At 44.1% G+C, this 24378-nt stretch overlaps 10 protein-coding genes across 10 annotated transcripts; 3 read left to right on the forward strand and 7 right to left on the reverse strand.

The window, feature by feature from the left end:
• Positions 1 to 862: 862 nt before the first annotated feature.
• Positions 863 to 1216, reverse strand: CLUP02_02667 (uncharacterized protein; the record flags this gene model as incomplete). The annotated part of the gene is made up of 2 exons (XM_049281697.1): positions 863 to 1068; positions 1156 to 1216. 2 exons carry the CDS (start codon positions 1214 to 1216, stop codon positions 863 to 865), a joined length of 267 nt encoding a protein of 88 aa, XP_049138840.1.
• Positions 1217 to 2903: 1687 nt separating this feature from the next.
• Positions 2904 to 6110, reverse strand: CLUP02_02668 (C6 zinc finger protein; the record flags this gene model as incomplete). Its single annotated transcript, XM_049281698.1, has 3 exons — positions 2904 to 4428; positions 4492 to 4637; positions 5622 to 6110. 3 exons carry the CDS (start codon positions 6108 to 6110, stop codon positions 2904 to 2906), a joined length of 2160 nt encoding a protein of 719 aa, XP_049138841.1.
• A 976-nt stretch (positions 6111 to 7086) lies between these two features.
• Positions 7087 to 7863, forward strand: CLUP02_02669 (uncharacterized protein; the record flags this gene model as incomplete). The annotated part of the gene is made up of 3 exons (XM_049281699.1): positions 7087 to 7265; positions 7331 to 7704; positions 7859 to 7863. 3 exons carry the CDS (start codon positions 7087 to 7089, stop codon positions 7861 to 7863), a joined length of 558 nt encoding a protein of 185 aa, XP_049138842.1.
• A 563-nt stretch (positions 7864 to 8426) lies between these two features.
• CLUP02_02670 (uncharacterized protein) lies at positions 8427 to 8588 on the reverse strand (the record flags this gene model as incomplete). The annotated part of the gene is made up of 1 exon (XM_049281700.1): positions 8427 to 8588. A coding segment is annotated over one exon (162 nt), but the record flags the coding sequence as incomplete, so codon positions are not given.
• A 6624-nt stretch (positions 8589 to 15212) lies between these two features.
• Positions 15213 to 16025, forward strand: CLUP02_02671 (uncharacterized protein; the record flags this gene model as incomplete). The annotated part of the gene is made up of 1 exon (XM_049281701.1): positions 15213 to 16025. The coding sequence occupies one exon, from the start codon at positions 15213 to 15215 to the stop codon at positions 16023 to 16025; it is 813 nt and encodes a 270-aa protein (XP_049138844.1).
• A 424-nt stretch (positions 16026 to 16449) lies between these two features.
• On the reverse strand, positions 16450 to 18231 carry CLUP02_02672 (uncharacterized protein; the record flags this gene model as incomplete). Its single annotated transcript, XM_049281702.1, has 4 exons — positions 16450 to 16494; positions 16650 to 17064; positions 17227 to 18007; positions 18201 to 18231. 4 exons carry the CDS (start codon positions 18229 to 18231, stop codon positions 16450 to 16452), a joined length of 1272 nt encoding a protein of 423 aa, XP_049138845.1.
• Positions 18232 to 19412: 1181 nt separating this feature from the next.
• On the reverse strand, positions 19413 to 20473 carry CLUP02_02673 (40S ribosomal protein S19; the record flags this gene model as incomplete). The annotated part of the gene is made up of 4 exons (XM_049281703.1): positions 19413 to 19462; positions 19523 to 19828; positions 19894 to 19957; positions 20441 to 20473. 4 exons carry the CDS (start codon positions 20471 to 20473, stop codon positions 19413 to 19415), a joined length of 453 nt encoding a protein of 150 aa, XP_049138846.1.
• An 829-nt stretch (positions 20474 to 21302) lies between these two features.
• CLUP02_02674 (ZIP zinc/iron transporter) lies at positions 21303 to 22451 on the reverse strand (the record flags this gene model as incomplete). The annotated part of the gene is made up of 1 exon (XM_049281704.1): positions 21303 to 22451. The coding sequence occupies one exon, from the start codon at positions 22449 to 22451 to the stop codon at positions 21303 to 21305; it is 1149 nt and encodes a 382-aa protein (XP_049138847.1).
• Positions 22452 to 22707: 256 nt separating this feature from the next.
• Positions 22708 to 22914, reverse strand: CLUP02_02675 (uncharacterized protein; the record flags this gene model as incomplete). Its single annotated transcript, XM_049281705.1, has 1 exon — positions 22708 to 22914. The coding sequence occupies one exon, from the start codon at positions 22912 to 22914 to the stop codon at positions 22708 to 22710; it is 207 nt and encodes a 68-aa protein (XP_049138848.1).
• Positions 22915 to 23879: 965 nt separating this feature from the next.
• Positions 23880 to 24304, forward strand: CLUP02_02676 (uncharacterized protein; the record flags this gene model as incomplete). Its single annotated transcript, XM_049281706.1, has 2 exons — positions 23880 to 24144; positions 24174 to 24304. The coding sequence occupies 2 exons, from the start codon at positions 23880 to 23882 to the stop codon at positions 24302 to 24304; spliced, it is 396 nt and encodes a 131-aa protein (XP_049138849.1).
• Positions 24305 to 24378: the final 74 nt, after the last annotated feature.

Raw genomic sequence — 24378 nt, forward strand, 5'->3', positions numbered from 1 at the left:
ATTGGAGAATTAGAAGCTTCACCGCGGATCCAGTTTCTTGCGTCATGAGGCAGAATTGCCCATCACTGATCACATGCATAACAACCGGCTTTAACGGCACACTCGAGAATTCGGTAGGTTTCGTGATGAGATGTAGGCCGCATTTCTTCTCTTGTCATCATAGAGTCTATGAATTGTTGGCAAGCCGAGCACAGCATCTTCCAGGCTTGAGACCAAGGGGAAAATACTGCCTTGTGACTGGAGACGACAAGTAGTAACTCAATGGCCAGTATGGAAGTGATAGAGCTATGAAAAAGTAAAAGACTATCAGTGGGAAATTATCCAACAGAAACGGTAAGGCTTTATATATGTAACTGGCCACGGGCCGACTCACGGGTGACGGCCGCACACATCACTTAGTGCTGGCAATCAACAGGTTGATAGGCAGGTTGCATAAAATAAACCAGAGGCGGGCGTCTGAGTTGGCTATTGATTGGTTCTAGTACGAATAATTCAGATTGATGGGCGGGCAGAACAACGTTCTTGCTTTGAAATGCGCCTAAAGAAGACATGACGAAGCTACCCTCTCTTGCTTTTCTCTTTAATCGGTGCCTCTACTGTTCACACATCTCATCCAGTATACACTGTTCACTATCATACTTTCAGTGATTCCTCGAGCTCCAATGACAGGTCCGCATGAGTCCTGGTTAAGGCTTAGCCAATCTCGTAGCCAACCATCGAGAGAGACACTGCTGTGCTTGTACCGGTATATTGCAGACCTTGTTTGAGCACAACAATTAATTCGTGTAAGATTGAATTGGACCATGAGTCTCAAGCATCATCTAAGACTTGATCTCACGAGCAAATGTCCTCGAGACTCCTTTCAGAGTGTGCCGGTCTGTCCACCTGCAGTACAAGTGGCTACCTCCCTTCCCTGGTTGAGAACAGACTGCTCGTTGGGAGGAATAAACTGAACGCAGCGCCCGAATCGATCGCACTCGCCATCCTTGGCGCCTACAGAGCATGCCGTCCCAACATTTCCAAACAGAGCGCTGCCCTTTCCGTCGGCGAAACTGCGCGGCACAGAAGCTATAGTTTTCACGTAGTTAGCGAATTGTAACAAAGTATACCTCGTGTACTATGCAGGCGGTTTAGAATGGGATAGGAACTACCCACCTGCGAAAGCGTTGCCAACGGCAAAGGCAGCGACGGTCAAGAAGATGGCGGAGAACTGCATGGTGGTGGTGATAGGTGTAAATTGACGGAAAGTCGAAGAAATATGTTGATTATAATAGTTAAAGTGCACCTGGCAGCAGTAGAAGATAAAAGACGGAATGCGATGATTGGAAGTTGTTTGCTGAAGATCAATGTTGAATAATCGGAAATGAGTTTCCTTTATACGCAGTCGCGTCAAGGCAATATGACCCTCGTGCACTATAACATGTGCATTCTAAGCTTATTTCTTACCTTCTTTTCCTTCCTCAGTCCTCGTGGAGTTGCAGTGCTGACTCCCTCAAACGAGGTCGAGACGCCTGACATCCGCGACAGTGGGTTTGGCATACTGCAGGATGCTTGTTCTTCTATAGACAAGGGGTGGATAGGGCGATGGGCCCGTTGTTCAGCCTCTCGGTTTCGGTGTTAATCAGCGCAAGGAGCTGGCTCTTCTGGGTGATCGCTTGCTCTTCTGGGCTAAGCTACCGCCCAATCCTTCTTTTTCGTTCGTTTGATGATTTCTTGGCCCCGGATCCGCGGCAGACATGGTGTTGGCGCGGGGAGCCCTACCGACGGGATGAATTCAGCCAAGGGCAACATGGATTCCTGAAACACCAAGTCTCCAGTTCACGCGCTGCCATAGGAGCTTGGTTGTACGTCTGGCAGCGGACACCTGGCCAGTAATTGGACCGTGCTGTTCAGAGATATGTGACACTAACTTGCTGAGTGGCACTCTAGGCGGGCATGCCGCAGGCGAGTTGTGGCATGACTGGGACAGGTGTAGACAGCGCCTCCCTACCTCCCTACCATCATCTAGGCTCTATAAAATATGGCACTGCTCCAAGGGGCTGTCTGATACAGGTTGTCTTGCGTGTGTCAAAGCGTTTCAAAATCCGGACGAAGCGGTGGGCTCGTAGTACGACACGAAGGGCTTATTTCTGGCAGCTGCCATCCAATACTATGCGCTCTATATGCTTAGCTTTCTAAGAGCTTAGGCAGTCAAAATAAGGGACGAATCAAACTCTCAAGAGACAGGGCATTGCTTGTGAGGTTATCGCATTGGACGACGGTGACCGATGGAACCCCGATGGCTTCGATGCATCGAGTCGATGGCTACATGCACGAAATCATTATTTTTCTCTTTTTGTGATGTCGTGATGACTTATCTGCTAGACAAGATCCATGGCTGCATATCCTTAGTGAACAATGGTTACAGATCAATACACCTAGTGATTCCACTAGGCCGTGTTACTACATTATTTCTTCTATGCTGGGCTCCTACTACTGGGTTTAAGCCTTCACGTGGTGGGACGGTGTTGATAACAATTAATAAACACAGTAAGTCCTTCAGAATACAGGGTTTGCCTTGCCATGGGATGCTCCTTCGATTAAGTCAATCTTGTATGCAGTTGGAAGACTGACACACTTGTGTCGGTTTCGTCTCTCCGTGGATCCCGCGGGTGCGAAACGAATTTTAGCAGACCAACACCCGCCGGCAGCCCACCTAGGCATCAGACAGGCAGCGTGAGCGGTAAGAGTAAGATACGGAGCACACCAGAATAAGATGCTGCTTAACATGGTTTCTTGTCACCATACTATCTTGTCTAAGTTAAAAAGTACGTAGACAACGACCTTCTCCCTGTCAGCGCATAGTTACATTAGGCTGTCACATAGAGTATGAACAATCATTCATGGTCAACCCGTACAGGTACTTAGTAGCTAAAGCATACACTGCGACTCTCCCAATCCAACACCACAGGGTCCCAAAGCTGTTTCTCAACGGTCACGGAGGACTCGCCAAAGACAACATTACAGTCGACAACATGCCGTTGGTCGTTCGTGATACGACCCGTCGAAGCCATTGTATTCACCCACTCCATGATGACCAGGAATGTACTTGTGTCCCAAAGCCCGTCACGCCGAGGGAAGTCCTTGAAGAGTGTGACGATAGCATGTCTTACTCCAGGCATTGTGCACATGAGGAACACAGTACACAGAGGCCAAGTCGGGCCGTCTTCGATCGTGAAAATCTCTGTTGCCTCTGCACCACTCCGGTTCTCCGCATCGTGGACCTCGAGGAGCTGTCTGCTCATTGATATAATGTCCATGAATGCGGGCGTGATGCGCTTGGTGTCCTCCACATCGGTCCAGCCGGCACAGCGTATCACGCTCCAGAGGTACAAGTAGTGTATTCTGAGGCTGATGGCCTTATAGTAGCTCTTGAAGTCCGCCTCCTTTTCGGTCTCTGCTTTGACGGCGAGCGGTTGGAAGGCAAGGTGCCAGGCGTCGGTGAAGCGTACAAAACTCCGGACGCGTGCTTGCGAGCTCGGCGAGGTGTACTCAAGCGGCGGCTTCTCTGGTAATGGAGCGGTAGATCCCTCAACTATGAACCCAGTGTACAGCGGTGCATGGTGCTCGACGTGGTGGCGAACGACGTTCCACCAGCGGCGGGCAGCCTCCAGCGTTTCAAACTTCGTGGGCATTTCGTCGACCGCGTACCGCGTCTTGCGTCCGCGGCAACACCACGGTACTCGGGTCTTTGTCTCTTTCGGGTGCGCTCCGCCGTGAGTCCAAGATTGGAGACTCAGATACTGGAAACTAGTCATGACTTCTTCTAGCAGGGGGCTCGAATCCGCGCCTTGGCTTGGTGGGCACTGGTCAAGGATGCGGGACCCGTGGTTGATGTGGTTCAACCCAGCTGCCTTGTTGCCTCGAAAGCACTCGAAGATGATGAACAAAAGACACGCTGTCAGCGTACGTTCGAGAGACATTGGTGTTGAGTAGAGGATGTTCATCGATTTCGTGTAGTGGAACAGAGCATCCGAGTCGAATCTACCTCGCCCGAGGAGACGTTGTTCTCGAGTGGTGGCACCTAGGGCCGCGGCGCCTACGGCCAAAGCTGCATGTTTAATGGCTGGGTCGTTCCATGAGAGTTGCGGGATAATCTGTGTGAGCAGATCGGATCGGAACAGAATGGCGGTGTTGGTGAAGGATAGCCAGTAGTCGAAGTGGTCCTTCTCCAGCTGGCTCGAGAAGACGAGAGTCGAGTAGTTTGGCTCAAGAAGTACATCGAGGACTCTGCTCTTTTCTTGTTTCGGTTTTGGATACAGTAACCGATGCTTGGGTGGTAACTTGGAGGGCTTAGTTTTGGTTTCTTTGTAGCCTCCGCAGTGGCCTTGGTACTTCAAGCAAGCCGCGCACGCTGGTCTGCCCTCGTCGCACTTGACGCGGCGAAGCCTAGAGGTGGCATGAGTGTCACTACTACGATTGAGTAAGGCAGATCCTCTATATGTGACTTACTTGCAGGTGACGCAGCCACTGCGAACCTTTGGCTTGCTTGCTCGGACTTGTTGTGGTTTAGAGTCGAGGGCAAACTTTGTGATCATAGGGCGAAGATCATTCATGATGACTCGAATGGACAATCTGTGGCTGGATACTTTGCTGCGCTAAGCTGGTTTAACGCATGGTATGTGGTGCAAAAGTCACTCATTATATGCTAGTATCATAGTTTCGAGATGAAGAACGATGTCAAATAAAAGGCGAAATGATAGCCGGGATGGTCATCCTGAAGCGGGTGATGTTAACATTTTCGGTCGACCGGTAAGGGCTTGCCAGGGTTACCTCCGGCATAAGCACTAGCGCACGTCTGGCCAGATCAAACCATATTACCCTACAGACACCTCGATAGCAACGCTGCAACGGGTCTCTTGTATTTTGCTGCCTGGCTCGGTTGCGATCCTTCGAAACCCGGACCTGATTTTCGTCCAACGGCCTTTAAACCCGCTTTGGTACAACATCTCTCATAGCTGTGCTGAGACCCGGATCAGGATATATTTTTCATATTAGCGCTTAGTTCCGTTATTTCCACGTTGTCAGATTTCCGACCCCCATGTCGACTCTGCTAAAGACAACAAAATCAGAGTCCGAACTGTGTTGGGCCAGAGTTGTATCCAATACGATCCTATTAAGCGTGAGCCAGTAGATGGACATTAGCCTAACCAGACGTCTTTGGCCTCAACATGTGACGATTCTGGTTCCCTCGATAACGGCCGTAAGTATGTCATATCTCAACGGCTAGCTAAGCTGATGACAAACTGACGAGAAGGAGTCAACTCCGGGATCTGCCCACTGATGATTCGTGAGCTTCAACCGCGGCATGCCGAACAGTGAATTCAGATACTGACTTTGTTTAGGCAGCTATCACGAACCTTGCTATTCTAATATCTGTCTTTCTACTAGTTATTCATACAATTCATTGCGCCAGCCAATATCAATCCAGCTCGATCATCAACGGCCGCAGCAGCAGTAGCAGCCATGAACCAGCCTTGTGATGATGGCCCGCCTGGTGCCCTGGGCCTAGGTAACGTACCCAGTCTCCAAGCACTAGTCGCACTCCTTTCACTCCTCATGAGTTTTCATCGACTTCTCACGAACTTGGTGTGCCTTCCGTTCGCCACCGTGGCGCCCCTGGTCCCGTCGGCTGGGTTGACCTTGTAGATGTTGACGTGGGTGAACGCCAAGCTGCCTCCGACCTTCTCAATCTTGCCCTCAATCTCAATTTCGTCTCCCAACTTGGCGCCTGAGAGGTAGCTGATGTTGATATCGACGCTCACACCCGTTGCCTCACGGAGGTCCCATGCCGCGATCGCCAAGCCGCCAGCCCAGTCCACAATGGTCGCCGAGACACTGCCGTGGATGCTTCCTGACGAGTTCAAATGGTTCGCGGTGACGGGCAGGCGTGCGATGATGAGTCCCTTGGAGGCATGAGTGAGCTTCAGGCCGGGGTTAAAGAGGAAGGCGTAGATTGGGGATGCGTTGCAGCGGGTTGAGATGTAGTTCTCGATGTGAGCGAAGGTGGCGGGGTCTGATTGCGCAGAGGGGCCGGTGGCCGGTGGTGGTTGAGATGGGGTGGAAGACATTGTGAAGCGTTTGTAGTTTCTGACTGCAGGCTGTGGTAATGACAGGATATGAGTTCAGTTACAGAGGTGATTCGCGATGCCGGAGGTCAACGACACTGTTGAGTTGTTGAGTGACACAATCCGAGAGCGAAGGCACGTGCGCCAAAGATTTCTTTGCGCTCGGGCGGACTCCGTCCGAAGTCGGCCCCGAAGAACCCACTTTTGCCGTCGGGGCGGAAGAAATGCATCAGTGGCTCTGGATGATGCTCAGCTCTGAACGCCGTAGCAAATATCAAGTGGAGAGACTTAGAGATTCTTTATCCGAGGAAATCGCTATGAGATGTCCTCACATATTTGCAGCAAGTGGCCAGGAAGTCAATGGAATGCAACCAGCAAGAACGGTTAAGGCGAACCGTGTTCTCCGCAAAGCTCACCAATCATGGGAAGTGAGAAATGCCAGCACCCACAGCCAAATACATGACGGCTTGGTCATGCAACTGGCAGAACGACGATGGACGAAGCGACATTAAAACTTGATATCAGAAACACGGCCCGTCGGCAATTACGACCAATGAAGACAACACAAGGTGAAAGACGCCACAGTAAACCCGGATAAACAATCGCGACTGCAAAACGAGTAATGTAGTCGGGACGATACTCGAAGTGACGACATTCGCATGGCGTTGCTTCTATCCAACTTGGGCTGGCGTCAGTTGCAGATTTGCCCTAGCCGTTGTGTGGAACAACTGGCAAGATGATCATTGGGCCGGTTTCGCCAGCGTGGAGCCAGTTCCGTGTCAGCAAGCAGGGGTTCCTTCGAGGCCGTTATGTCCGGCCAGGTCGAGATGTCGGTTTAGACCCACTCGGCCAGCCGATGATTGTACGCTGCCGTTGACCGATATTTGTATAAGTGAAGACGATGGTCGTGGGTTGCTGGGGAACTCGATGTTTGTAAGGCCATGAAGTTACGCTGCTTCTTGTAATTTCTGCTAACAAGATGGCAAAACCAGAAACGGCCCCAGCAACCTTTGTAGTTGACGAAAATGGCGCTGAAGGGGCGAGCGTTCCAGTTGTCGTTGATTGGGAAGGAGATGACGATGCTGAGAAACCAACAAATTGGTCAGTGTCGAAGAAGTGGATCAACGTCCTTCTCATGTCAACACTCACCCTGATCTCGTAAGTTTCTATCATCCAAGACTCGAAAAGCGGTATTGCCTCGATGTTGACAATCTCTTTCCAAGGCCATTCGGCTCTTCAATGTTCGCACCCAGTACGAGCGAGACAATGAGAGAGTTTCACTCCACCAACGTGGATCTCGAATCCTTCAGTGTTTCCATCTTCGTGCTTGGCTATGCTTTCGGACCTTTGATTCACGGACCTTTGAGCGAGCTTTACGGCCGGCTAATTCTCTACCACATCAACTCCCTCCTCTTTATCCTAGCCAATGTTGCTTGCGCACTGTCAATTTCACTACCGATGCTCATCGTCTTCCGTCTCATCACTGGCCTCGTTGGTTCCTGCCCGTTGGCTATCGGTCGAGCTAGCGTCTCGGATTTGTTTATCCAGGAGGAACGAGGAAAGGGGCTTGCGGTCTGGAACCTACCAGTGCTTTTAGGTCCGGCCATTGGGCCCTTAGTTGGAAGCTACTTGTCGGTGGCTACTAGTTGGCGGTAGAACTTTTGGTTCCTAGCAATTGCGGCATGCACCCACGAGTAACAAGTCAAGATCAATAGGAATTCATAACTAACGTGTTAGTATCCCTATTATAGGGTAGTTAGTTCGAACCGTAGTTAACGAAGAGATTAATTAAACTATATAAATATCTACGTAGTAAGTATAAAAAGGAGGTTCTAACTATAAGTTAGGCTAGCTATAATAATCGTAAATAGGGCCCCTAATTAGCCCCTATATAGTCGGCTATATACCGCGGTCGAATTAAATTTCTAATTTAATATTAACTTTTTCTTTTTTTTATTAATTTAACCGCTACGGTTAGAGGTATAATTTAACCTCGGGCCCGTTTATTAAGTCGTCTTTTTTCCCCTCTTTTCTCTACTCTTTTTATATAATTTATCCCTCTATTCGTATAATAACTTTTTTACTACTTATAAATTATTTTAATCCCTTATTTAATACTACTTTTATAAAAACGTTTACGAAGTTATTTTTATTATTAATCTAACGGATCTCGAGTATTTCGCACCTTTTATACGATTACTTAAGGGCTATAATATTAATTATAAGCCTCTTTTCCTTCGTCGTTCCTAATTTAATAAGGCATTTATATAATAAGTAAGAATCTATATAAATAACCGTTAAAATAAGTAAAAGGCTAATTTAATTAGTAATCTTCCTTAGCGTTATTAAAATTATATAAAAGAAGTTAACGCCGTTAACTATACTATAAACCTCTAATACTAATATACTTCTCGTTACCCGCTTATTTTTAATTAACAAATAATAAATTATATTACTATATATAATAAATTCGCTCTTACTTATACTCTCATTAGCTAGGATAATAATATACCCTAATTACGAAATAAAGTTGTTATTATTTATAAATAACCTATTAATAAAAACGTAAAGCTTACTAATTATAAAGTTAATTAGGTAATAAACGAGACCTTAATTAAGATTCGTTTATTATTACTTAAGCCGCTTATTAAGTACCTCGACGTCTTATTTAGTTAAATTTATAACCTATATTACCTTAACGTAATTAAAAGTTATTTTAAATTAATAAATATTTATAATATATACCCCTTATATAAGCTTAGCCTTATATTACTTTTTAATATTAATTGTATTTAAATTAATAAGGTTAATCTTCTCGCCCTACCCTTTTTATTAAAAAACGACGGTTTCCCCTTCGATTATAAAAATCCCGCTATTAAATACTAAGGGGGTATTTATTATAAGGACCTCTTTTAGCTTTATTATAAAGCTTACTTTTTAAAGCTCCTTATCCTCTTTCTTTATAAAGTTAATATTAAATAGGCCTAATATATCGTCGGTTTATAATTTAATAATCCTAAATTAGTTACCTTCGTACTCCGTAATTAATAAGTACAGGTTATACGTAAAGGTAATTATTAATAATTAATTAATATAAAAATTATAATAAGTAGCTTATTAATAAGTACCTAATTCTACGAGCCTATATAATAACTTAAGTACTTTAATAATCGTACTTTCTAAGTACTTACTAGCTATTTCTTTTAGTAAATAGGCTAGGATTTTCCTTATGAGCCTTATAGCTAATTAGGTATAGGCCTAGGTAATATTATAGCTCTAAATCTTATATTCCTTTTTCTATAGTAATACTATTAATACTATTATTAATCGTTAGCTATAGCGCTATATAATAAGTAATTATATAAGTAGCGTCGCCTTTTTAACGTCGCCGTACCTCTAAATTATATATCTAAACTTCTTATACGGCTAGGGTATTCCTTTCCCTTTAATCTTACGAACTATTTATAATTTAAATATATAGAGGTTTATATATTTTTCTAAGTCGTATAGGATAAATTAATAAACCCCTCGATTATAAAAAGTATTTATTTTAATAAGATCTAATCCTTTATACGGCTTTTTAATAGTTATAATTACGCTTTTTTTACGTAGTTTAATCGCTAGCTCGAAATCGGCTTTCTTTTTTATTATATAAAAAGTATTAATTACCTCGTTATTAATAATAAATTGCCGCGTTAGGGCTTATTATTATAATCTTTTATAACGTCTCGTTAGTAATATTAATACCCTTTTAGCAATTTCTTTTTCCTTATTATTTATTAGTATTACTACGACGATTTTGTTAAGGATAATTTCCTATACCTCTACCGCGGGTTATATAGTTTCCCTTAGCTCTTTTTCTTTTTATAAGTTAGAAATTACCTCGTTAAGATCTATATAATACGGTCTAATTATTATAATTAATACTTCGAGTAACTAATTATAATTTCTTATAACTATATAAGAGCGCTCGTTAATAAAAATTAACTTATATAGCCTAGCCTACTATTAAGTAATTTCGTACTATACTTATATATCCGAATTTAGTAATATATCTAAATTATCCCTTATATTAGGCCTATTATACGTAGTAATTACTTCGTTAACTTACTTTTTTATATTTACCTTACGCAGTATTCGTATTACTTTTTTAATAACTTAAGCTCGTTAGCTTACGCTTAGTAATAGTAGCGAGGCTAAGGTCGTTTTTAAATATACTCTAAATACTAATAGCGTTAATATAAGTCCGTTAGGCCCTATAGTATTATTATAGTATTTAAGTACTATCTAAAGGCATTTATTATTAATAAAATCCGGATTTTCCTCTTTAATAATTCTAAACGCCCTTTTTAACTACTAATATGCCCTTTTTATTTTTCTAATACTATAGTACGCTTTAATAAGTACGACTTTTAGCTATATACCGTAAGCCGTTGTATTATCCTTAAATTTTACTAACTTAAAGCTAATACTAGCGTTAGTTCTAATACCGTCTAGCGGTCCTTAGTATATATTAATCTAGCTTTTTTATAAGGCTACTTATACTATTTTTATTTATAAATCCTAAAAGAATTACCCTACTTAGAAGGATATAGCTACGTTAATTATATATAGTACTAGCTAATTATTTAAATAAAAAATATTAATAATAATTTCCTAGTTAAAGTTAAGCTTATTACGTAATTTAAACTTAAATTTACGTAAGCTCTACGTATTTATTTAGTATTAATAATATACTTTTATTAACTACTCTAGTACCCCTATTTCGATATTATTATTATTTAATTACTCTAAGAGGTTATATAGCCTCGTAACCGACGAGTACTTAAATCTCTAGTATAGTTTTCTAAGCTTATTTTTCGTTAAGTAATTAATTAATTTCGTATTATTAATAAGCTTTATAAACGTATACTCCTATCGTTATTTAACTATCTTAAAATACTTATTACTAAAGATTCTATTCTTTATATTATCGAATATAATACTTAATCGATCTATATCTTTTAAATATAAGAAAAATAGGGTATTAACGGGTAAAATATAAAAAGTTATCGTTCCGAAGTACGTCTCTATTTTTACTATACCTAGGGCGATAATTTCCTTACTTAGGCTAAAACTAATCCTTATAATACTTATTATTAATATATTAAGTATTATTAGCGCGATCTTCTATAGCGCTTAGAATTACCCTTTTTTTCTAATTAACTATTATAATACCCTAGTATCTAAGATAATCTTATAAAAATCGTTTAGGCCGTACCTTTTGCTCGTATAAAATACCTATACGAGCTTAGTATTTAAGGGATTTAAGTAATATAAAAAGGACCCCTCTAGCTACCCCTAAATTTATTTAGTACTATATTCCTTTTTTTTAAATATTAAAAGAGATAGCATCTTCTCCTTAATTATTAAAAAAATAGGCTTTAGCCCTATTAAATTCGCCCTTTTAGCCGCCTCTATATTTATTATTTAAAAGACCTTCCCTTATTATTTATAAATAAAAACTTACTTATTAAGAGCTTTTACTACCTTTTATTCGTTTAGCTTCGTATATCCTCTAGAAACTAACGGGGTAAAAAAAGAGTAGTTAATATCGTCGATTTTATTATAATCTAATTCGTTAATATAGGGGATAAGATCTTCCTTATTTTCCGAATCTCTTATAAAAAGTATATACTTTAAGCTACTACTTTAGCTACTATTACTAAGTTCCGTACCCCTAGATCTACCCTTATATATAATAAGGAATTAGTTAAACTAATAAGGGCTAGTTTTACTATTTATTACCCTCGACTTTTTATATTATTTATATAATTTAGTACGCTCTTCCTTAGAATAGTTACTTAACTAATATCTATCCTTTTTATAAATATAATATTACTTTTTCTATTACCCTACCTATAAGTTAAATCTCTACTTATTTAATAAATCTAGGCCTCCTTATTAATAATTACTATATTTAGCCTCTTTTCCTTTTTTATTATATATTTAATTAACTTAATATTATTAATAAGGGCCGTCGTATACTTAAAAATAAGTTTAGCATAATATTTTTATTTTAATATTAAAACTAAATCTTAGCCTCGAGTAAAGCGTCTCGTAGTTTTCGGGTACTTAGTATAGGGTGATTTTTATTTTTAATATATAATAAATTATAATATAAAAATATCCGACTTTCCGCTCGTTTATTCCCTTATTTAACTAAGTTTTTACTAGTTTATTAATTTAATTAATAAGCTCTTTAAAAATCTCTACTCGTAATTTACTTTTTATTATCCTAGCTATAGATATAAAAAAGATCGCTTATAGTTTAGATAAGAGCTCTAAGTTCCTATCGTAAGTCTTAAAGCGGCTTTAGATTACGTTAATTATACTAAAAAAGTCGTTTTAATTAAAATTACGTACCGCTTTATAATAATAATTAAAGGCTTTACTTATAAGTACGATATTAATTACTAAATAATACTAATATTCCCTAATTCCGACTTTTTTATAATAATTATAAAACATCGTCAGGGTTTTTTATAAAACCTTATACTTCCCCCCAGAATATAATTTCTTTTTTAAAAAGATCTTTTTAAGGTTTATAAATTACTTCGTATTTATTACTAGATTTTTAGTATTTATATACGATCCCTATGTCGCTACGTATTATTAATAACTTCGGGTCGTTTACTTCCTTTTTTATTAACTAATCGGCGCCGAATTTCGTATTAATAATAGTAACGAGTTATAAATTAAAATAAGTAAAATTATTAATTATTATACTTCTAATACTATATTTTACCCCGGTATATCCTTTTATAATAATAGATTTCCGTTAGTAATTATAAAGAGGAAATCTAAATCGTTTACCCTTTTTCTAAATTCGTTAAAGTAATTATACGCTCTATCGACCTATACTTAGTTCTATAGTACGAATTCTTTTTCTATAATTATCGCTACTAATATTTCGTATAGCTCTCGTAATTATAATTATACTAATAATACCCCTCGCTTATAAAGGGATCTATTAACTACTTTCGCAATTCTTAAGCTTACGCTTATAAACTATTCGTCTAGTTAATAACTAAAGTTATCTATAATTTTATAAAATAGGGGTTACCCCTATAGCCCCTTTTTTTTTATAACCCTTAGTTAAATAGATTAATATTGCGTTAATTTACTTATTATTAAGCTAATCCGCAATTCTATATATTTACGTTCCTTAATAATCTAGGTTAATATTTACTTATTTATAAGGGATTAGGATTCTATTTAAAATCGGGTTTCGTCCTCTTCTTTTTTACCCTAACTCGCTAAGGGTCGTACTCTAGCTTATACTTATATTAATAATTATTAGCGTATTTAATTTTAATAAGGATATATTTAATCCGTATATTAATTATAATAAATCTATACTTTTACTACTTAACGAATTTATTAAGGTCTAAGAGATTCTCGCTTCCTCTTGCTATTTCGCTATTATTCTCGTTTTTACTATTTTTAGTAATTATTATTACTTTTTTAAATCGCTAGCTATCGTACTTACTAAGATCCTCCTTTTTATTTAATATAAAAGGGTAGGTTTTAGTAGTTCTTTTTAATAATAGTAATAATAGACGTTTATATTATTATAAAAAGATATAGTAATTAGTCTCGGGATCTTTACTAATTACCAATTTCCGCTATCCCGTATACTTCTAGCTTCTTAAGCCTCGTATTCTTTATAATCTCTAAATAGCTTCTTTCCTTAACCTACTTTTTTTAAAGTAGTATTCTATAAGAATAGTTAAAAGTAGACGCCGGGCGGCTCGTAAAAGAGCTATATAGGCTATTAAGAACCGTATAGGCCGTTAAGTACGGTTAACGAAGTTAAGCCCTCTTTTTCATAAAATCGTAGATTTTAAAGACTTATTAAAAATGCCCTATTTTATATCTTTTTAGTAGTTTTTTTTATAGCTTAATTATAGTTAGGTAATTATTACTTATTAGCAATTCCTTTTATTACTTAGTTAATTTTTTAAAATTAATAATCTTATACTAAGAGCTAGTATAAAAAGAAGCTTTTTAAAAACCCTTTAGAGGATTCTTTTCTTTTCCCCTCAGATCCTCGTTTTTTTAGCCTTTTCTTAAGTTAATAATAACTTTAATAAGAGGTCGTAGGACTACTTTAGGGTAGCCGCCTTCTTTTTAAGTTAATCTTTAAAATTTATAATATTTTTAACTTAATATTATTAAAACCTCTAAATCCCCTCCTCTCTTATTAAACCGTCCCCTATATTATATTCTTAAGTAATACCCGGGGGGTAGTTAAGGGAGTTATAAAGAGGTTATTTAGATTGCGAGCTTAAGGTCGTATTTATAAAATCCTTATAATAATAAACTTTTTTATATATTATAGATCTCTTAGCTTAATAACTCCTATAAGGTTACTTTCGCTACTAAGTAAAAATATTTATATTTAAAGATCCTTTTTTTTAATCGCGCGGTACTTTTTTATATTATATTATTAAGCTCGTTTATTGTACTAATTAATTAAGTAAGTAGTCGTTACGTAGGTATTTCTTTTTATTAATTTAACTAGTTAATTTCTAATTACGGGCCAGCTATAAAAAAGTTATTTAATAAAAAAGCTACTCGGGGCGACGATAAAAGGCTAGTTACTTAAGTAGTTCCGTTAATTAATATAGTTTAATATAATAAACGTCGACCTCTCGTAAGTAATAAAGGGCTATAATTACTTAATTCCGTACGGTATTTAAGAATCGCTTCCTTTTTTATTTATTTCTATAAAGTTAATTAATATAAATCTCTTATTTCGTACGGTATTAAGAGGTCGTTTTTTATATATAACGAGATACCTTACTAATTTATAATAATAAAATTTAATTATTAATTAGTATTAGTATCCCTATTATAAAGTAGTTAGTTCGAACCGTAGTTAACGAAGAGATTAATTAAATTATATAAATATTTACGTAGTAAGTATAAAAAGGAGGTTTTAACTATAGGTTAGGCTAGCTATGATAATTGTAAATAGGGCCCCTAATTGGCCCCTGCGCAGTCGGCTGTATGCCGCGGTCGAATTGGACTTCCAATCCGACATAACGAGATGTGCAATAGATGGGAGCGATCTACATCGCTACGCTACTACTGCTCCGAGAAACTCATGCGCCAACTCTACTAGGACGGAAAGCTCGAAGACTACGTAAGAAATACGGAAACCCGGAGATATCATCCGTTTTGGTATCCAAAAAGCCCCCGCGGGCCACATTCCTGAACGCAATCATTCGACCGACCAGACTACTCGTCTATTCACCCATTGTTCTGACTCTCTCTATCTGCGCCGCAGTCAACTACGGCTTCATCTACATCATCTTCACCACCATGACCTCGACATTCATGAGCCGATATGGGCTCAGTAAAGGCGAAATCGGCCTTACTTACTTAGGCTTTGGCATCGGAAACATTGTAGGAAACGTAACCCTCGGAGCTCTCTCCGACAAGCTTGTGAAAGCCATAGCCGGCAAAGGAGAGATGAAGCCCGAATACCGACTTCCGCCATTGATACCAGGCAGCTTTCTAGTCCCGGTCGGCTTGTTTCTGTACGGCTGGACCTTGCAGTACAACGTTCATTTCATGGTGCCGCTGGTTGGCACCTTCCTGGTGGGAGTCGGTACCATCCTCATTTTCATGTCCATCAACTCGTACTTGGTCGATGCCTTCACCGAGCATGCAGCCAGCGCGGTTGCCGCGAGCACCGTGTTGCGTAGCTTAGGTGGGGGTTTGCTTCCGCTTTGCGGAGGGAAGTTGTATGAAGCTGTGGGTGATGGATGGGGCAATTCGATTCTTGGGTTTATTGGAGTTGCTTTTATCCCTGCCGTATGGTTGTTGTACAAGTTTGGGGAACGACTCAGATTAAAGTCTCGAGTTTAGGCAATGAAAGCTCTTAATTTCTGAAAGCAGAGTCTTCGATGTAATTTTACTGTCTTCGTGATTGAAAGACAACAAAAAATCAAGAGGACAAGGTAGTTTAACATAATAATCTTTCTGCTGTCTGCTGGACTGTGATACTATTGCGTCTTCCTCAGTAGTTGCGAACCTTCCAAGCTGTGATAGTCTTACATGAGGAAACCCAATCTCTGTCCTCTTTGAAGGCAACCTACTCAACTTCCCGTACTTCCATGACCCAATCTCGAGCCGTCAGAGCGGCATGGCCATCAAACAATTCGAATTCCAACTCCAAAAGATAAAATAATTCCAGCAAGATATTCTCAAACTCCCCAATCGTTAGAGCCACCCTTTGACACTTGCTTTACGGCGCAACTAATCTGCTAGCTGCATCAACCAATCCGCTGACTTAAGCCGAGTATCGCCCCCAGGCGAGCCGCAAAAACAGAGCCCCCTGGTCCAGCATGCTGTCAGCCAGCAGCCTAAAAGCACAGCGTTCCACGTCTGGGTATTACCTGAATGTTTATTCCCGAGCGCCTTTGCCCTCCTCTTCTTCACTTTGAGAGACCGTCTCATTTTGGAGTCGGCCTTTGATGCACTTCTGCGCACCGGCCGTGCTACGTCGGTGGACGCGGTAGCAGGGGCCTCCCAGTACTGGCTTTGCGAAGGGGGACGGTCGAGATCAACGTAAGACAGTTCTCGCTCAATTTCCTCGACACTCTCAGTGCTTTCGGTAGTCTCGGGGGTCGATTCTGTGGTGTGCTTCTCCTTTCGAGTAAATTTCGCCCGCAGGTTCTCGCCAAATTTGGTCGCAACTTCAGGGGGTATGTGCTGCTGAGGCAGGGGAGAGGAATCCGTGTCAGTTGTTTCGGCCTCATCGCCATCAGCAGCGCAAGCATCGTAGGTGCGAGGCTCGTCTTCTGCTATCTCGAATCCATCATACACAATGTCGTCTTTGCGACCCTCGGCTTCGGCAAGGTGAACTAGCAGATCCTCCTCCTCGCTGTCGTAGTCGCTGCTGAGACTGGAGACAGCAAGATACTCTTGAGAATGAAGAGCGGAAAGTTCCTTATTCACCGGTCGTGTTCTGGGCCTGTGAGGTACCGAGCCATCAAGGATCAGGTTGTTCTCCTAAGAATGAACCGTGAATTTGATGCCCGCCGCCTGGCCCAGCTTTCTGACGAACGGGATGCACTGGCCGGGGCGCTGAGGCGTACCGCACGGCGCTCTGCTGATATGGATTTCGTAATGAGGCGCGAGGCCTTGGTATCGGAGGCGTTTGCGAAGTCGATTCAAGTCCTTGAGGGAGATGTCGTGGCTGTCTGCTGGCTTGATATCGTGGGCGAACACCATCGCATAGACCATGTATGTGGCGAGTTTCTTTTCGATATGACCTGCTCTCCAATTGCCGCAATTATCTGCCGTCATCGGCTTGCCGGCGCCATCGTAGAAGGTCCGAAGGTTGAGACCGAGGTGTCGAGCCATTCTCTTCACTCGTCGGTGCCATCGCGCATGGTAGAGAAAGTTGTCTTTCGACTCCCGGAGAGGAATGAACGATGTGCCGCTCACAGCGAGCTTGAGAACATCCAATGAGGAATCTGTACCCCTAATGGCGATGAAGCCCAAGGTTTTGGTGGCGAACTTGTGCTTCACTTGGGCGTCTCCTTCCTCGCCGCGATACTCAGCGTTTCCGATACACTTCAGCACTCGGAAGTCGGTCCCGGACTGCTTGTAGATAAAATCGCCTTGTTCAGTTTCCCAAAGCGCGTACTCGGTATTCGCTTGTTCGTCACTCAGCTGCCTTCGGCCTGAACCAATTTCTTGCAGAGCATCGAAGTGGGGGCGGCCGTCCACCATTCTCTTGAAGAAATAAATGTTCCTAGGCGACTGCGTAGAGGAATCACCTTCGGTAACAGGCTCTCTCTTGACGGCGACCTCGATGTCGGTGTGTTCCGGCTTCTTCGAGCCTGGGGTGACAATGCGATCGATCGTGGGTGGCAGATTTTGGCGGTGAACTTCAACACTAGGTACCGCAACATCACATGATCTTCTCTCTAAGACGATGACTGAGTGAGATGTAAGCCAAGTACATATGCGTGGCAAAGGGATATGTCTTACCCGGACCAGGAGAAATCCGCTCCTCTCCAGTGCTGGCAGCACCTTGAGCGGTGGAACGAACAATGTAGTTCATGCTGTTTGCTTGGTTCGGCAAGTGTAGTTGAGCAGGAAGCTTGATTATTTGGTGACAACTTATCCGTCCCAGTAAGATGAATTGGAGTTGGAGAAGGGGCTCAAACTGTGAGCAAAGCTTGTCCACGTGTAGTCTTGCGTCAAGTCAGTGGTGTAATCAGGATACTCAGGAAAAGCAGTGAAGGAGAAGTTCAACGCATCGCGAGCGCGACAATTGGAAGAACTAGGCGCGGGAAGGAAGGTACAGGGTATGGGAATACACACCAAGCAGACCGGCGAAGTCAATGACAATGAAACCGTGAAAGGTTTATGAGATATTGAAGCAGCGACAGGTCGGCACTCCCAGTGACACGAGCAGCGAAGACTTGTAGCTGCAGGAGACCCGTGACAGAAGCGAGAGCAGTCAGGCTGTATATAGAACACCTGCGGAAGGATGAGGAAAGAAAGGTGTCGATTGGGAGGAATAAGTTCAGTGAGCTGGTGCAGTTGCCGTAATGAGACTCAAGTTCGTGACTGCGCGTAGTTGCGATGCGTTCTGGGATAGACTGTTGAGGCCAGAAGGATAGCGACAGGCTGACGAAGAAAAGAAGTGCCGGGAGGATGGAAGACTAAGGTGTGAATGAGGCGAGGATTTTGATATCAGGCGGCACGTGGTGACAAGCGTTGAAGCGCTAGTAATCGTGGACGTGTTGTTGAACCTGAGATATTCAACCTGAGACTGGCGTCTTCAGTTGGCTGAATTCAGGTAGTGAAGTGAGTGAAACGATCATTCGATGCGGGAAGGAGTGTGCAACCGCGTCAATCACGAGCGCGTCGGCGAGGGGGTGGATAAGCATGAGATTGGATGGTGAGTAGGGTATGGAAGTCGATCACGTCAAGGAGCCACGCTTCAACTCACGCAGCATCGTGTCACGCAGGAAGGAGCGACAGCAGTGAAGACGACGTGAGGTTCGACGTGAATTCTGCGGGGCGTGTAGCACACACACACACTACATGTCAAAAGAGTATCAAAACACCAGGTAAAGACGGAACTTGAATTTGGGTGTGGTTCCAAATGTTGCAATCATGAAACCCGTAATCCATTTTCAGACGCCTAACCCAATGCCCATTGCCGTAGCCATGACCCGGAACCTCATTTTATTTTACCGCAAACAACTTTTTAAATCGTGTTGGGGGAATAATTTACTCGTCATCCTCCTCCTCCTCAGCCTCAGCGGTGGTCTGGGCGATACCTATTGTGGTTCGTTAGCATGGATGCTCTGAGAAGACATGTATGTAGAAAGGCAACTTACGGTCCAAATCACGCTGGCCGGACTGGGTGATGCGGCGGCCACCCTTCTCCTCGTCCTTCTCGAGGACACCGATCTTCTCAAGAGCCTGGCAGATCTTGCGGTCGACGGAGCCGGAGGCGTCAACGTGGTGGGAGGGGCGGACACCGCGGTTCTTGGCGGAGCCGTGGACCTTGCGGAGGCGGCCGACACCGACGGTCTTGCGGACGTAGATGTGGCGGGCGACGGAGGCGGCGCGGACGTAGAACCAGTCAATGTTCTGGGGAGGGAGCTCCTTGGCGGGGCCGGTCTTGACGATATCAACCCAACCTGATGGCGGAGATTGGTCAGCGACGAGTTGTCATTCGAGGAGGGATATCGGGGATTAAACATACCGGGGATGGGCAGCTTGCCCTGACGCTTCAAGAAAGCGGCGTACGCGTTGATGAACTTCTGCGCCTGCACCGGAGAAAAAGATTACCAATTAGCATGATTCCGTCATCAGAAGTCTTTCGACTCCCTCGCGCCTGCTCCGTATCCTCAAATTGTGTATCCCTGTTCTCCCAATTGTAATCCTCGCCGACATGTCCTCCACAACTCGATGAGCCCGGCCTGGTTTGCACTTCCTGTCATCACTTTGCATCTCTCTTTCCTCCCCCATGTGTCATGGTCGCGACATCCGCAAGATGCACCAAGAGGGTCTATTTCAACAACCTCTGGATGTAGATCAAGCTTCGGGGTGTACTCGCGAGATCGTGACCGGAGTGCAGTGGCGGCGCAATGGGCTTTCGAGGATGTGGCGTGGACAGTGCGGTGTCATCGGAAAGTACTCTTGTGGTGATCTTGGTCGCAATTCGAGCATTCGAAGAAATCTTGCGATTTTTCGTGTTTGGGTTTCGGCTGAGAGGTCTCCAGATGGAGAAGAACGTGGTGTTAACCTACATCGACATCGCGAACGTTGATTCCACCGGCCATTTTTGCGGTATTGATTGGGTATTGGGGGGAGAAGGGTGGACTGGGTGCGGCGCTGGGCGGTAAATTTGGCGATGGGGTCGGTCGGTCAACAGATCGAGAGGCACAAGTTCACGAAAGTTGCGATGGTAAATTTTTGGTGGTGCCCGGAGCTTGGCGCAGGGCTCTTTGCCCTGCGGGGCGACAGATCACGTGTGTCATCGGTTCAAAAATGTTTTTCTTTTTTTTTTCACTTAACCATACCGAGTCACCGAGACCCTCCATTGAGTCCGAGCGTCGATTATCTAATATTTCCGGTTCAGCGCCATTCCATGTGGGGCCAATGCTCGACTCAATGAGGGGCTCATGCTCGAGACGCCAGAGCCTCACTCCGATGACAAGGATACATTATGAGAAACCATCTGCATGAGTTCGATCACCGCAGCTTGCAGCCTCTCGTTGTATCTTGAGCTGTCACGAAGCAGTGGTTTCGTACTACCGCACGACCAGCCACAATGATCAATAGTCATCACATCTTCAGAGCAAGCTCATATGCAATTACAATATCACCAATGCCAATTTTCAACTCAAAGCAATTGCGATTGCAAACATTCATTCTATCACTATCCCATTATATGCCTGACTGAGAGGCGTATGCAAAACTCCTCCTAATGCAAAATCCAAAATGCCTCCGAAAGTAATGTTCCACACCGTGCACTAAACACCGGCTCACCGACCTAGGTATCATTTTCACCGATTGCCCCCATAATCCGTTTACCATTTCCAGTTCCGTTTTCACCAATTCTACATCGTTCGTTTGCACACAACGTCCGTCATGGTCAGTCCGTCACACCTAGGCCCAGTTGGCCAAGACAGCCATCACACCAGCACCGAGCGCGACACAGCCGAACGCAAAAAGCTGCACCTTGAGCGGTGAGTTTCTCATCTGCGGGTTGAACATGAACTCGTGGGCCAGTAGCTCAACCAGACCCGTGTACATCAGAATACCGGCACTGATAGAGTCGAAGATTCCGTTGACAAGTGTCTGGGTCTTGGCGCTGTTCGGCTGAGCAGCGATACCAACGGCAATAGCGATGGGTGTCGACAGGCCGTAGATGATGGCGAGAATGTGAGGCCACCAGCGGCCGTGGGAAGGCCAAGTGGCAGTGGCAAGACGAGAGCCCAAACCGAGACCCTCGAAGAACTGGTGAAAAGTAAGGACGATGAGGAGGACGACGAGCTCGTCGCTGGTGGCGAGGACGAGTCCAATGAAGATGGAGTGGAACACGACACCGAATTCGAGAATGAAGATGGCAATCAACTGGCCAGCGAGGCCGTTGTGGCTGTCTCCTTCGGTATGGTCGCGAGCATGGCCGAGATGATCCCTTCCACCGGGCGGGTAGCTAACGTCGTCTGGAAGTCCAGGCACCTTCTTGGGGTCGACAAAGCCGGCACCCCTCTCAGTGTCAACGTCGTGGGGGCAAACCTCGGTAGCGCTCGTCCCATCGGTCCCAATGTCCTTGGTCTTGGTGGCCATGCTGTTGCTGTGGCCAAGTTCGTGGTCATGGCTGCCGAAAGCAGACGAGGCGACGTTGGATGCGATCATCTCAATCAGGAACATGACCATGACGGTCATCAGGCCGATGGCGAAAGCCCAGTCGTAGCTGCCCAGCATCGGCTCCAAGCACTCGTTGTGCAGAGCCTCGACACCAGGGGCCAACAGATGCATCCAAGCGGTTGCGATAATGACACCGGTACCGACATACTTGAAGATGAAGAAGGTCATCTTGGGAACGTGCATTCTGGTGGTCCTGGCCAGGAAGATAGGGAGGAAACCACCAAGCATCGAAGCGACCATGATGATGAAGATGGAGGCGATACGCAGTCCCTTGTTGCTGACATCGACGGCAGCGGCACCGCACTCGTTGACGGCATCGGCACCGGAGCCATCATCTTGGCGGAGGGCGAGGAGCTTCGCCGCTGACATTTCCAAAGGGTTCATTTTTGCTGATTTTCTTGCTGAATACGTTACAGATGCTGGCAGAGCCTGCGACGGGTGCTTGCTTTAAGGCTCTGGTCTTGGTCACCGCAGACAGGTAAGTACCTGGAAGGCTGTGACAGCAAAGTAGACGAGCTCGAGGCACCACCGGTGGTACAGGTTGGAGCAACGGCTTCTTGATCGACCGGGGATATGTGACAAGTGCCGGCGGACTGGGCTCGAAGCCTGTGCGTCTCCGAGAGACTGGGTTGAGCGGCGGCTAGATGCGTTTACCGAGGTGATACGACAGGCCAACGTCGTCTGAGAGGCGCAATGAGATGGCGGCAGAGAGGAGCAACGAAGAGCTGAAGGGCGGCAGGGCGAGGTGTGCGGTCCTGGGAGATGGGTCCTCGAACGTCTTGGCTCGCAGCTTGGCGTCTTGGTAGATAGAGAGGATTGAGGCTCCGAGACAGGCGCTGGGCAGCATATATTATGCGCCAAGTGCAGGGGATACTCTGATGGAGACGATGAAGAATCGGAATTCTCTTTGTCGATTCTCGAAGAGAGGGAGGGCGAGTGGGCTGCGGTGGCTGCGAACTTGCGCGGCGTGGGACGGCGTTGCAAGATGTGTCGAGAACCCGGATGGTCGTCGGTCGCGGAGGGGGGTTAGGATGGCATAAGAGGACGGAGGGACCCCCCGCTTAAACAGCCAGGGTGGACTCGACGAGGACGGAGGAACCACAAAAGCAAGCGGGAAACCCGGCACTTTGCAGACCAAAGGAAGAGGAAATATCTTGTTTCGGTTCTTCTGTCCGGTGGTGGTTTTTCTGTGGTTCTTTGGTATGGCGCGGCTGATCAAAGGGAGACGTCAAGGTGGATTGCTGTGTGCTGTTTTTCTTTGGGACACTCGATCGATGTTCTATCGCACGGCGTCTGATAGATACCAAAAAGAAAATTTACGAGAGGGAATTATTGGACGACGAGGTACGAAAACGATATCCTGACGTGCAGGGAACCCGTCTGAACAAATCGGTGGCCTCGAAACGATTGTTGGACGGTCGAGAAAAGCTGTCTAATGTTTAGAGTTTTGACGGTTCACTTTCTCGAGGTCGACGGTGATACCGAGCAAGAGGTACCTTGGGCAAAAGACGAATGTGCAGAGAGAACTTGGAAAGACCCAGGAACGGTTGACCAGAGCGGCACGGGTGTCAGGCTCGGGCGGAAGGCGCAGGGACGGGCACAGGCGGATGCGCAAAATGGAAGTGAGGACCTTGATGGCCAAACGTCGATGTAGATCCACTTTCGCACCTTGTTCTTACCTCACGGGTTTCTTATCAAAGACAACCCAGCACCTGTTCCCCTGCAGCTTCCGCATTCATGAAACAAAGACAGAGCAGCGCAAATCGACCAGTGCAAGGTATTCTGTAGTTATTCTCCATGATTCTATCCATCATGCGCAAGGACATGTGGATTTTAATCATGGTAAGCATCGCCAAAGTCAGCTACTTCCAACACAGATACATGCAACTATCGTGCAAGAAAGACTGGAGGTCCGCCAACGCACCTGCTTCGACTTTCAGAGTGAGGACCTTGATGGTTAAGCTAGTGCGGAGAACCTTGATGGCCAGCTTGCGGGCCAATGAGAGCCCGAATAGATTGGCACAAAATCTGATGGCGTGGGGCACCCGCGCCGAGCTAGCGCGACGGACCAAGGATAGTGCCAGTTGGAGAGCTGACAGCATCCAGGAATGAGGTGGGATGTCTTGACGTTGCGAGGAATGCGCTCGTTATTTGATATTCATCCAATGGTGAGGGATATCGCCGATATTGCTGGTATTGCTCGAAAGGGGCAAAACACCGACATAGATAAACCATAATCATGAACATTGATTGGGGATTAGCTTCGTGTAATATGTTACGGCTGAATGAGTTGAGACATTCTAAGAGGAAA

This window comes from Colletotrichum lupini, chromosome 2 (assembly GCF_023278565.1).
Source record: "Colletotrichum lupini chromosome 2, complete sequence".
NCBI classification, from domain to species: Eukaryota; Fungi; Ascomycota; class Sordariomycetes; order Glomerellales; family Glomerellaceae; genus Colletotrichum; species Colletotrichum lupini.